At 50.7% G+C, this 12,075-nt stretch overlaps 1 protein-coding gene across 11 annotated transcripts in view; it reads right to left on the minus strand.

The window, feature by feature from the left end:
• The window catches only part of BMP3 (bone morphogenetic protein 3), a 76,604-nt gene extending 69,535 nt beyond the window's left edge, over positions 1–7,069 (minus strand). Inside the window, exons 1-6 of one of the 11 annotated variants that reach the window (XM_039701928.1) lie at positions 6,909–7,069; positions 6,615–6,692; positions 6,405–6,512; positions 5,363–5,646; positions 4,078–4,134; positions 3,526–3,626 (exon numbers count right to left, since the gene is read on the minus strand). In XM_039701928.1, the coding sequence (XP_039557862.1) occupies positions 3,526–3,626; positions 4,078–4,100 (124 nt within the window). In that variant the 5' untranslated portion in view covers positions 4,101–4,134; positions 5,363–5,646; positions 6,405–6,512; positions 6,615–6,692; positions 6,909–7,069. Of the gene's footprint in view, positions 1–3,511; positions 3,627–4,077; positions 4,135–5,004; positions 5,647–6,404; positions 6,513–6,614; positions 6,693–6,908 lie in introns of those variants that run through there. The other 10 variants (XM_039701927.1, XM_039701931.1, XM_039701935.1 and 7 more) reach the window with 10 other exon arrangements.
• Between the last annotated feature and the right edge of the window lie 5,006 nt (positions 7,070–12,075).

Consider the following 12,075-nt stretch of genomic DNA (forward strand, 5'->3'; position numbering starts at 1 on the left):
TAATGCCTTTGAAGGTCTAAATTATCTGGGGTTTGCTTTATGCTCTCTTATACCCTAAATGCAGCCCCACCTTCTGTACATTCTAAAGTCCTTAGAAATTGAGCTCAATTCCACCAAGCTACTCCAAAACCCACTGTAACCCCCCCTCTCTTGGAAGGCCAAGATGTGCCTTATGGCCAGCAAAATCTCTTTTATCAACCCAAACCTGCACACAGTTCAGCTCCAAGTCCAGCAGCACACTTAGTGCTGCACATAGATGCAATTAATCGTTCTTGCAAACCAGATTTGAAGAGGGAATGAACAACACCCACCTCAAACACTGGAATTTCTCTCCTGTAATCATAGACAGGAAGGAAGAACAAATCAGGAACACTGTAAGAAAGGCGTCCCTGCTCATGGCAGGAGGGTGGGACTCGTGACTTTTAAAGATCCTCTCCTATCCTGCCTATTCCATGATTCCACTCTATGATTTTTAGACTTGGCTTCTATTTCCCAGGTTAATGGAATTGATCAAAAGTCCTCTGGACAGGAAAGACATGTAGCTTTTCTTTTGCCCCACAGCACAAGTACATGGCTGTTATTTACAGCTGTTATGTCACTGAAATTGTTCAAATCATGCGCTCCATGAAATATACTCAGCTCTCCTAACTTGTGCTTCACGTGGATGATTTACAGCAAAGAATGAAGAAATAAAAGATGCTCTGCATTCCTCCTGTTGTCCATGTGCTTTCCCACCTAGAGTCACAGCCAGCAGCCTGGTCCTGGGGAATGTGCACCACAGGAAATCATGCCATTTTTAGGCATTTAAAACCACCCACGGGCCATGCACTGATATTGAATGGGAATGACTTGTCTGTGCTACGAAGACTTAAGAAGACAGATCTCAGGGAGGGAGGGAAACGATAATTATACTAATAACTATACTGATTGGTCTTTTGTAAGCTAATAAACACAAATAAAAGCTCCAATGAACTACAGACCTGCCTTAGCCTGTCCTACCATTTGAAACAACATTGTCTGCTTGTTTTCTTACCCCCTTCCTGCTGCTTTTCCCTTTCTGCCTGTAAGTGAACTAAGAGAAGCCAGTGTGCACCATGAAGGGACAGCCAGCTTCCCCCCAGCTCGTTTCGGGGTCCAGAGGCCCCCTTTCTGAGCACCCCAAGGGCTCTTGTGCTCCACCACACCTGCTGCCAAAGGTGCAGCACGACGTGTGTGAGAGGCAGAGCCCCACACCTGCGCTGTCTGGAGACAAAAGGCTCCCCGTCACCTACACAGGCAGGCCCACAAGGAACACCATTTCCAAACCCACTGCCTGGGGAGAAACACACACCAAGCCTTCCAGAGGTGAAACTGCCACCTGACATCTGCAGGAAAGGCAGCCTGTTCCACACCACACTGTCCAGTGACACAGACCTGACAGATAACCTGTACTCCAGGGGCAGAAGTGCTTGGAATTAGTTATGCTTCCCTGCATGCCTCACGCCATTTCCATAGCAATTCATTAAACAAAGATGGCTCCATTTAAAAGAAATATTTCTATAGTACTCTCTTTTTCCTGACTGGGAACTCTTTGGGCATGTTGGCAAACAGTAAAGGGGAAGGAAATCACATCAGGAGGGCACTGTTGGTCAGATCCAACACCATCCTCGGCACTTTTCCACACCTGAAATGGGTCCTCTGGAAAGCTTTTCTGAGCCACCAGAGCTGCTGTGGGAGGCTTCAGGGGAACAAGTGTTGGCAGTGCTCATGCCCAGCCTCAGGAACAGCCCTTTGAAACCCAAAAGGATCACCCAACTGCCTTCCCAGCCAGTACCCAGGGGCAGGAGAAAAACCAACAAGGTCCATCCTCTTGGCATGGATTTCATCTGGCGATCTGGCTGTAGCTCTCACACAGCTGAGAGCACCAGCACTGGGATTTGGGGCTTTTCTATGCCTTGTGGCTTGGTTTTATTGGGGGAACAGCAGAGAAAGGACAAATCCTCATCTTACTAAGCTCCCTAATTGCCACCACCTAATTATTTAAAACACCTAAACGCTTTTGATGGCTGCACTGCTACCCACAGAACCACAGCTAGAACTTGCTCCAATTGCCATGGAATCCTACACATCCAAGCTCCCAGGGTCCTCAGACACATCAGTGAGGCTGGGCTCATCCTCTCTGGCCCATCACAGCAAGACCCTCCTAGAAGATGAGCACAGTGGCCAAGAGACTCACTCTGGGACATAAAGAAGGAGTTCCCCAGTGTTGCATAACTTCCCAAGGCTTTAGTCAACAGCAGTGCTCACATGCACAGGGCCCTTTACCACCTTGGACAAACAAGCAATATTTAATGCATACCACAGCAGAGGTTAGGGCTGCACAGGCTAAACACACACCTGGGTAAAGAAGCCAGGACCTGTCTGCCTGCCCAGCTCTTCTGGCTCCAGCTGTGCCCTGCTGCTGACACAGAGGGAACTGGCCAGGTGGCAAACCCCACAGCTCCACGGGGAACTCCTGCTCCCTGTGGGCTCACCAGGTACACAGCAGAGAAAACCAAAAATGCCTCCTGCAAGTCTCTGTGATGGCTGGCAGCCAAGAGTAACTTCGGACCCACCAGCTGAAACTCCTTGTAGGTGTTTCAGGGAAACATTCTGGGGTCTCCTGTAAACCAGCAAACTGATTTGGACCATCTCCAGGACAGAACTAAAAAGACACACAAACAGGGAACACTACAGACGTGCACCAGAGCAGTGGAACAAAAAATAAACAGGAAGGAAAAAAATAAACAGGAAGGAAAAAAACCGGGAAAAAATACCCCAAAAGGCTTTAGAACTACTACAGGTTCTAGAAAAAGACCTTTTTAGGCTACAGAAGGTAAATTGGTACAGACAGAACCATCTCCTGCATGATGCACTGAGAGCTCTTCCCGGGCTGGAACAGCTCTGGAATGACCCCAGCTGGAGAACGAGGAAATTGCAGCTCCTTCCCAAGGAGCTCAGAAAACTCGGGGCAGAGAGGGAGCCAAGGCTCCAAAGGCTATTTTAACTTTTTTTTAACATTATGCTAAATGTGTGGAATAAGCCAAGGAGCGCTTCCCTTTCAAGGCTTACCCACCCTAGCACAGTCCCATCCTCTCTCAGCTCAGGCACAGATTTAACCTTTTGTGTCGCGTTTCTCCCTGAAAATCCCAAGCAGAACAGCTCCCAGGACATCTGCCAGGCAGCAGAAACTGTGACCCATCTGAAGCTCATGCAAAACCTTGCTCACATCTGCTGTGGAGCCACACTTGAGGCAGCATTTCCTCTGCCCACTACCCATCCATAATAGAATAAAAATTACTCTGGAATACAGAAGAGACAGAGGGGAACAACACTTCTATTTCAAGCAAAAATTACACAAAAAGCTCCTACCATCAACATATTTATCGCTGTCAAGAAATTTCTCATTAAATAATCTTTCTCACGTGTTCCACCTGGGGTTTTCTGTCAACACTACACGATTAGGTTTACAGATTAATTGTGAAGCCATTACATTTATCATCTCACAGGCACTCATGGAAACTCTTCCAGCACAATTTGCTGCTCCTCTCCCGGCTGGGGCTTGCAAGAAGTTATCACTCAGGTCTTGTCCCACGCTTCCCAGCGACCTCGGGAAAAAAAAAGTACAACTCAGAACAGTTTTACTCGGGTTTTGTGCTCACTGTTGGGTTCGTGGTTTTACGAGTACAGGGAGAGAGCCCTCAGCCTATAGGAGCCACCTGTCTCACCCTGTCCTGTTTGTACAAACCTTACGCCGCTCTTTGAGACTCAGCACTTCTGCAAACCTACAACACGACTGCTGTTTATCCAAAAATAACTTTTACTACCGCGCGTTTTCTGCTATGCATCCAGAGCGCTCTGAGGCCTTATTCCGCATGTTCACGTACGCAAAAACATACCATTTTCAGTACGCCAATAGAACTTGAGCAGATACAATACGGTTTTTTATGGAGAACGCCCGCACGAATTAACTCCCGGGCACTGCTCCACCCGCCCAGCGACCACCAGGCGCAAAGCCCGCGGGGCCTCACGCTCCCACCGCAGCATCCCAGCCCTCACCTGGCGCCCGCTCCCGCGCACATCCCGGCTCTCTCCCGCGGCGGTGGCACTGCCGGCCTGGAACACACGCGCGCGTTAAGGGCGCCATTCCCGGCGCCATTCCCGGCCGGCCGGAAGGGCCGCGCGCCTTCCGGCACCGCCGCACAAGCTTGCCGCCCTGCCTCGCCATTGGCCGCGCCCGCGCGGCGCCCGCCGCGCTGATTGGATATCAGCGCCAGGCCCCGCCCCTCCCAGAAGAAGGCGGGGCCCGGCCGGCGGCAGGGGGCGGAGCTCTGCGCTCCCGTGGGGTTACGCTCACCACTTATAAAGTTCATCTTTAAAAATCGGTTCGTGCCTAAACTCGCAGCCTCAAAGAAGACGGCACACTAGAGCCTAGTGCTCACAAAGCACATCGATAAAGTAACGCTTAGAAAGGAGTTTTTGAGTCCTCAGGGGAAGCCAAGCCCCCCATTCCCTCCCCCCCCCCCCCCCCCCCCAAAAGCATCTAGTTCCCGTATTTATTAATTTATTTTCATTAAGAGGCCAGGAAAGCACACGGCTGAAAGTCTGAAGGTGTAGAGAGCAGTGAGACAGCAGGGAAACTGCTTGCACAGCCCTGGGCAGGGAGATTTGGGGAGCACATCTCAGGCAGGAGGCCGAGGGGCACAGCACGGGCAGCCCCACTGCCAGAGGGAGTTTTGGGCACGCTGGGGGACACGGCCCTCGTGTCTGCCAGCAGGGCAGGAACAGCTTCCAGTGGATCAGTGGGAGCCTCAGGAACACTCCAGCTTCCCCTGGGAGGGCATTTTGAGGGAATCCTCTGCTTGAAGCTCGGGAGTGAGCTGGCTCATGGCTGCGTGGAACCACACCTGAGGCAGCAGCTCCCCTGCCCCGCAGCAGGATAAACAGTGACCCCGGGATTATGGAAGGGATGGAGGGGAATGGCACCTCTATTTCCAGCAGGAAAGCCACTCCTGCCTCCCAGAGCACTGCCGTGCCTTTGCACTTTCAATATTTGCCTTCAGCACCAGGGCCACCTCAGAGAGAAATCCAAGTTTCAGCCTCTCCCTGAAAAAGGGACCAGAGGCACTGCTCTGGCTGAACACCACACCAAGACCACGATACTCCCACAAAAGCTCCTGAAAAGCCAAGAACACAGGACAATCCTCCCTCAGAACTGGAGAATATCAACGCAGCTCTGCAGAAAGTGGCAATTTTAACTGGAGCCAACCAGCTGAGAGTGCGGGAGCAGCAGACGAGGCAGGAGCCATCCCTACTGTGCCCTCAGCTCCTCACTATCCATCACCTTCCTGGAGTGCTTCCAGATGCTCTGCTTACGTAAAAAAAACCAGCACCAACACATTTCTTGCTGTCAAGACATCTCTCCTCAAGTAATCCATCCCACGTGTTCCACCTGGGGTTCTCCTTTAAAATAACGTGGTTTCCTTTCCAGATTCCTTTCAGAAGTGTAGCTCATCATCTCCCAGGTGCTCGTTGGTGTTTTTCCAGCACAGTTTGCTGCTCCTGTCCCTGCTAGGGGTGCCTGCAGGAAGTTATGGCTCAGTTCTTGTCCCACGCTTCCCAGCGACCCTGAGAAGGAAAAGTCCAACTCTTACTCAGAATCACTGCCACAGGTTTGGGTCAATGTTGGATTAAGTATTCCATAAATTACAGGGAATGTTCCTCAGCCTACTGCAGCTGATTTGTCTAGTCCTGCTCTGCTTTGTCAGACCCTCAAAGCACTCTTGGAGACTCAGCACTTGTGCACACCTACAGGACAACAGCAGCTTCTCCAAAGGTGCATTTTCCATTGCATGCGCAGAGCAACCAGTGCTGAGGAACATCAGGGCTGGGCTCTGCAGCCTGCAGGGAGCCAGCAGCCAAGCACAGACTCCTCTCCTCAAGGAGACAAAGGATGATGAAGAAGCTGGGATACTCCAGGCCCCAAACCTGCTGCACAGAGCAGAGGCCAGGCAGGACAGGAATCCACAACCAGCACAGCCCCAGCTGCTCATTTCCAGCAGCAGCCAAGCACGCAGTGCCAGTGTCCCTCAGCCCCGAGCCACCAATACCCGGGACATGCTGGCAGCCCTGGATGGACTGAAGAGCCCCAAACCCAAAATGCCAACATCAGATCTCCCTGCCCTCCCAGGACACACCAGCCAGGAGTGTCCCTCTATCCCACTGTCCCAACAGAGACCTGCTCACTCCACACCCCATTCAGTGAACACCCTGAGCTGGGAAAGGAAAGACAAGAGATATTCCAAAAGCATCCCTGCCGGGATGCTGTCCAGGTGTGGGACAAAGCCCTCCCCACCACCCTGCTGGCCTTTCCCCATCCTGAGTACCTCGGGAAAGGCAGATTGAAATCCAGGTCAGACGGCGGCGTTTTCTACCTGCCAAGCACCACAAGCACCAGGAGCCTCAGGATGCTCTGGATCCCAATTCAGTGAACCCTGCAGGGAAAGCCAAGTGGTTTGCATACAGAGAAAATAAAAATTACCATTTTCGGTAGTTAAAGTATCCATACGAGTTACTGGCAAGCTTTGTACACTTACAGTTTTATCACGAGCAGCAATTTCAGGTTCCTTCTTTCTGGAGCGCAGCTCCAAGCGGGAACCTCCTCACGACAACTCCTGAGGGAAGAGGAACTCGAGGAGCTCAGGAAAGCGACTCCGTCCCCCAAGCCCTCTTCCACCTGCCCGAGCTCCCGCAGTGATTTTACACCCCTTCTCCCCCTGCTTTCCCCCTTCACACTAATAAACCAAACACCCCAACTCCGGCCCGCAGTCCCAGCCGCGCCCTCACAGCGCCACCCCCGCTCCCCACGGCTCTTCGCGGTCCCCGCTCACCCTCAGCGCGGCTGCGGGCTCCACGAGCGCTGGGCTCCGTCACTGTCCCCCCGGGGCCGGGGCAGGGCCGGGCCCCGCGTCCCTCAGGGCCGGGCGCCGCCGCCGCTGCTCCCCACAGGGCGGCAGCACGGCGCGGGGGAACGCCACCGCGCATGCGCCTCATCGTGGGGGGGCTGTTTCGCCCTTAGACACCACGTGGTGCGGGGCGTCTGCTTCCCACTGCGCATGCTCCAGTTTGCCCTCACTGAATTTGTGACGGGGGGGTGTGTGAGTGTGATGTCAATGCGCATGCGCGCCCTGGCATGTCAGTACCGCGTTTCTGCCGGCAGGTGTCCCCACTGCTCCTCGGGTGGCAGTGCGCATGCGCAGCTCCCGGTGCCGTGGCGCGGCCCGCAGGCGGCACCGAGCCGGTCCGAGCCGGGAAACAGCGGGACCCGGGACTCACCCGGGGCAGGATGGGCTCGGGAACGGCCGGGGATGCGCTGAAACAGGGCTGGGCACAGTGCTGCAGCTTCAGGAGCGCGGGAAGGCGCGGCGCTCAGCGCTCCGTTCCCCAGACGCAACTCTCTCTGCGCGCTGTGTCTGCGTGTGGTTTCCTCCAGGGGGAAAACACCCAAACCCTCATAACAATTTGGAGATTAAATTACCACAAAGGAAAGTAAAGCATAAATTACTTCTCTGTCCCTCCTCGGGACGCCCAACACAGCAGATACTGAAAAAAGGAAGGAAAAACTCAGGCTTGAAGGAGGAAAAATTAGACAACCCAGTCCAACTTCTGGTAAAAACCTGTTGAATCTTTTGTGGGCTAAACCTACCGCTCTGATTTTCTCTAGGAAAAAAAAAAAAAAAAAAGAACAAAAGAAAAAAAAACCACAAAAAAAAAAAGCCCCTCAACCTAACCCAGGTCACAAGTTTTAAGAAAATGTCAGGTACTGCAACGTGGTGCCCGTGCTCCCTGCATGTGACCCAGTGCCACCCCTGCTGCCCTCGCCCTCCTCTCAGTGGCTGGATGGTCTTAGGGGAAAAAAAAAAATTTAAAAAAGAAATTTCAGCCCTGCTTCTTTCTTAGGCAGTGATCCAGCCTTGTGCCACTGCAGAGACAAAAATGATGTAACACCAGGGGAGCATGGAAAAGTTCAGGGGAAAGCTATACACTGCCTTTCATTTTAGGGATATTTGAGCATGCCTGAAAGATCTTAACAGAAAATAAAGTAAAAAAAATAAAGAAATAAACTAAAAAAAAAAAAAAAGTTAAAATAAAACCAGGAGAGACTTTAATAACACCGATCCTGAGCTTCATGCCTCCTGCCACTGTCCTCCTTTGATAGCCTGGGTCTTCCCGAACCCAAAATAAGAGTTCTGTGATCAGAACAAGCACTCTGGACAGCAATTCCCCAGCCACATGCCACTGAAAGAGGGCTGAGAAAGGAGCCCTGGGAGTGGGCACGTGCTTCCATCGAGGCAAAACCTGCCACCCCCTGGCACCAGGGCCAAAACACAGCGGCCAAGGAAGAGAAAGGACCAAGGAGAGGGCTGGGGGACCCACGTGTGCTGCAGAAGAGCAAGCCCTGAGCCAGGAGCTAGAAAAGCACAGTGGAAATAAGCACCAAGTTTCTGGGAGGCAAAAAAAAAGCAAAACTGCAGGGAACAGCAGGTGAAAAAGGAAGAGGCTACGGGAACAAGTTAGCAGAGGAAAAGAACACATACTCCAGCTGTCAAGTCAAAGCAAATGCATTTCTTCCCAGCCCTGGTACTCAGGCAGCAATGATGAAAGACACTTGAGAATCAGTTTCTCAGAAGCATCTTTTTTAACTACTTTCCACAGTGGGATGGCAATTTGGATAAGGGAAAAAAACCCTCTAGCGGGCTGGCAGCCGGCTTTGGGGCAGAAAAGCCCAAATTTGGGAAGGAGTGGAGCTATACCCCAGGAACCTCTGGTACAACTATGTCTAGTGGTCATCTGCCTCTAGCTCACAACAGCTGCTCTGCACAAGACTGCAGCCCTTGAGCTGCTTTGGCTTTCCCTGCATACACAGCACCCCAAACCCGGTGCTTTGAGTGTGTGTGTGTTCCTTTGGTGGAGAGAGCTGGAAGAAGGCACAGCCATTGGAGCATCCCTGCCTCAGGCACAGCTACCCACAAAGGAAAAAAAACAACACCCCAATTCTTTTGAAAACATTTTTCTTTTGTTAGTATCTAGCTCATGTTAGCCAGAGTTCACACTTTCTCCACGACTATCTTGCCCAAAGAACCCTCACCCAGCAGACCACGAACTGCAGGAATCCACAGGCAAATCCCTTTCCCAGATCCCAGTTCCTTTTGCTTGAGGATCTGTAAGAAGATGACAGAGCACCCCTATAGAAAGGAAGCACTTCAACACGTTTGATTCATTTAAGCCAAATATTTTTCCCACATTATGAAGAAAAAAAAGGTAAAAATTATGATGAATTGTTATGTTGATTATTGTAACACACCTCCAGGTGAGAAAACATTCCTGCCAGCCTAACAAATCCCCTGTCCACAGCACAAAGGTAACCAAACTCCTAAACCTCTTAAAAAGACACTTCATATTAGGAATATAACACCTGGAATTATGAAAAATTGCTTGGTTTCTCTGCTTGAGGGATGACTTTCAGGCCCAGTGACCTGAGGGGTCCCCAGGTATAAACCCTCACAATTTGATATAAATACCTATGGGCAAATATCTGTGATACAAGGGACACCTCTGACACCTCATAGCCATGAAACAAACACCTGCCTACCTGCCAGGCTTGTTCAGAAGCCTGGGTAGCCAAGGCTGGAAAAGCCCTCAGGATTCCCACGTCACTCTGGATTAGCCTGGAAGCACACACACACACACACACACACACCCTGAAATAGAAATTTCTGTGCCAGTAGAAACTGTGCCACCCAGCAACCTGCCCCTCACTGCACTGCTTTGAAATACATTAAAAAGCCAGGGGAAAAAAAAAAAAAAAAACCAAAATAAAGGGATTAGTGCAGCATCACTTTAGTATTCTGCCCAGTGATGGACAGAAAAAAGGAGAAAACCTGTTCTTCCAATTCTCCCAGTTCTGCACCAAGGGTTTCAAGCAGCCAATATCATCTTCAGCTGGAGCTGTGTGAGGCTCCCTCCTTCCTTCAGCCTTGCCTGACTGCTGAGGGGCCAGGGGCACCCACAGCCACACAGTGTCAGCACTCACACCCTGTTTGTATAGACCATTTGCATCCACCTGAAAAGCCCACACTGGGCACTTGGCTTTAAAGATGCTGCACTTGATGTTACAGATGTAGAAATGCTTTGGGATTTGGTGTTTCTTGCACCTCCAGCCACTGAAACACAATAAAAGAATCAACTGCAGAGGCCTGAAGGTGAATTATTCAGATTATACTTTGGTGGTATCACATGACATAGCAAAATCCAATGCAATATTAAAAAAAAAATGAAAAGCAGCATGTTCTCCCTCACTTTTAATTTTCCAGTTTAAGGGTCCTCCTAAAAACAGCGTAAAAAAATAGAAGGAACAAAGTGCAAGACCTACTGTTAACATAACAAGTGTGCCATAACACCTGCTTCCTGTGTGTTTTCTAAGCAGAACATGTTTTCATTAGAGCCAATTGCTTTCTTAGGAATCTGAATTTAAATGTGTAAAAGTGCATCCAGTAGGGGCAGGCGTTCCTGAGCCCACACCTCGCAGCTAAAGGATTAGAGGAGGGGTGGCACAGAGGGATCCACAAGTGCCCAAGAGAGGTTCAAGCTGGCTGTAGTTGGGCAGCATTATTTGAACTCAAAGTGCTCTGCAGCTGCAAGAGGAAGCTCTTGCAAGAGCCTGGAGTTGGCAGAAACAAAGTGAGCTCCCCTTCCTGCCCCATTTTCTGCCTTTTCTGACCATGGGAGGGTCACACAATGCCAGGGATGGCAGAGAGATGGTAAGGCCTGCCCAGTGGCCCCAGGATGGCTGGTACCAGGGTTCATTCCCTCCTCTGGCTGATGGAACTCTAGCCCAGGTGTAGTTTGGATCAGTTCCATCTGGGATTTCAGGAGCACAGCCCAGCTTGGCCGCTTGCTGTTGCTCTCCCTCCCACATTCGCCCAGCAGGAATGTTGCTGGGCTCTGCATCACACCCCAAAGCTGCAGCCCTGGGAGTGCTGCTGGAACCCAGAACACCCTGCCCTTCTCGGACACCAGCCTGGCCAGTCAGCCTCACACCCCTCCTCGTTCAAAAGGCCAAGGGTGAGCACAATTCCTCAGGAAAATGAGGTCTGGCTGTGGAAGCTTCCTTTGTGACCAAGTCTGTTCACTCTCAGGTATTCCCAAAACCATTAAACACAAGTTTGTTTACCAAAGAGGACACAAGATGTCACTTACCAGCTGACTCCTCTCTGTTTGGACCCCAGCAGCCCTCTCCTAGGTGAGCAACCCATGGTCCTGTGTCCCAGCTGTGGACTAAAACGCTTCCATTATTTTCCTTGGGTATGCTCAGGGTGAGATTAGACAGCACTTGGAACAACCCAGTAGAGTGGAAATTGTCCCTGCTCATGGCAGGGGTGGGGAATGAGATGAACTTTAACATGCTTCTCAAGGAAAACCATTCGGGGATTCTATGATTCTGTAAAGAGTCAGCCCTGCATAATAAATTAAAAAAAAAATAAAATTGAAAAATGCATTAAAAAAAAAAGTCAGTTTTTGCCTGAGTTAGGAGCCTGAAACAGGATAGCACATGAGGCATGGCAATAGCCTCCTGGCCCACAAATACTGCCAAAGACATTTGACACATACTATTAAATTATGCCATAATCATCCCACAACAACAGAAAAAGGGGAAAATTACACAGGACAACGAAGCTACGGAGTGGCTTTACTGTTCAGCAGCTATGCTGACAACCCAAGTGCTATAAAAATGTTTTTTAGCTCCTCGTAGCAAGGTCCCCCCCAAACTACTATTTATGGCAGCTGTTAATGTATTTTCCTCAAGAGGCCAGGAAGGCGCACAAGTAAGTGTTTGAAGACGTACACGCCAGGGAATCAGAGTGGAGAAAGGGCAAGAACAAAAAATCAGAGGGAACCAGGCACAGGACACAATAATACACGGCTGCAAAGCCCAGAATTCCCGAGGCAGACTCCGTTTTCACAGCTGCGACAAGCGTGAGAAGGCACAGCTAAAAA

This window comes from Passer montanus, unplaced genomic scaffold, assembly GCF_014805655.1.
Source record: "Passer montanus isolate IOZ18808 unplaced genomic scaffold, ASM1480565v1 scaffold150, whole genome shotgun sequence".
In the NCBI taxonomy this organism is placed as follows: Eukaryota; Metazoa; Chordata; class Aves; order Passeriformes; family Passeridae; genus Passer; species Passer montanus.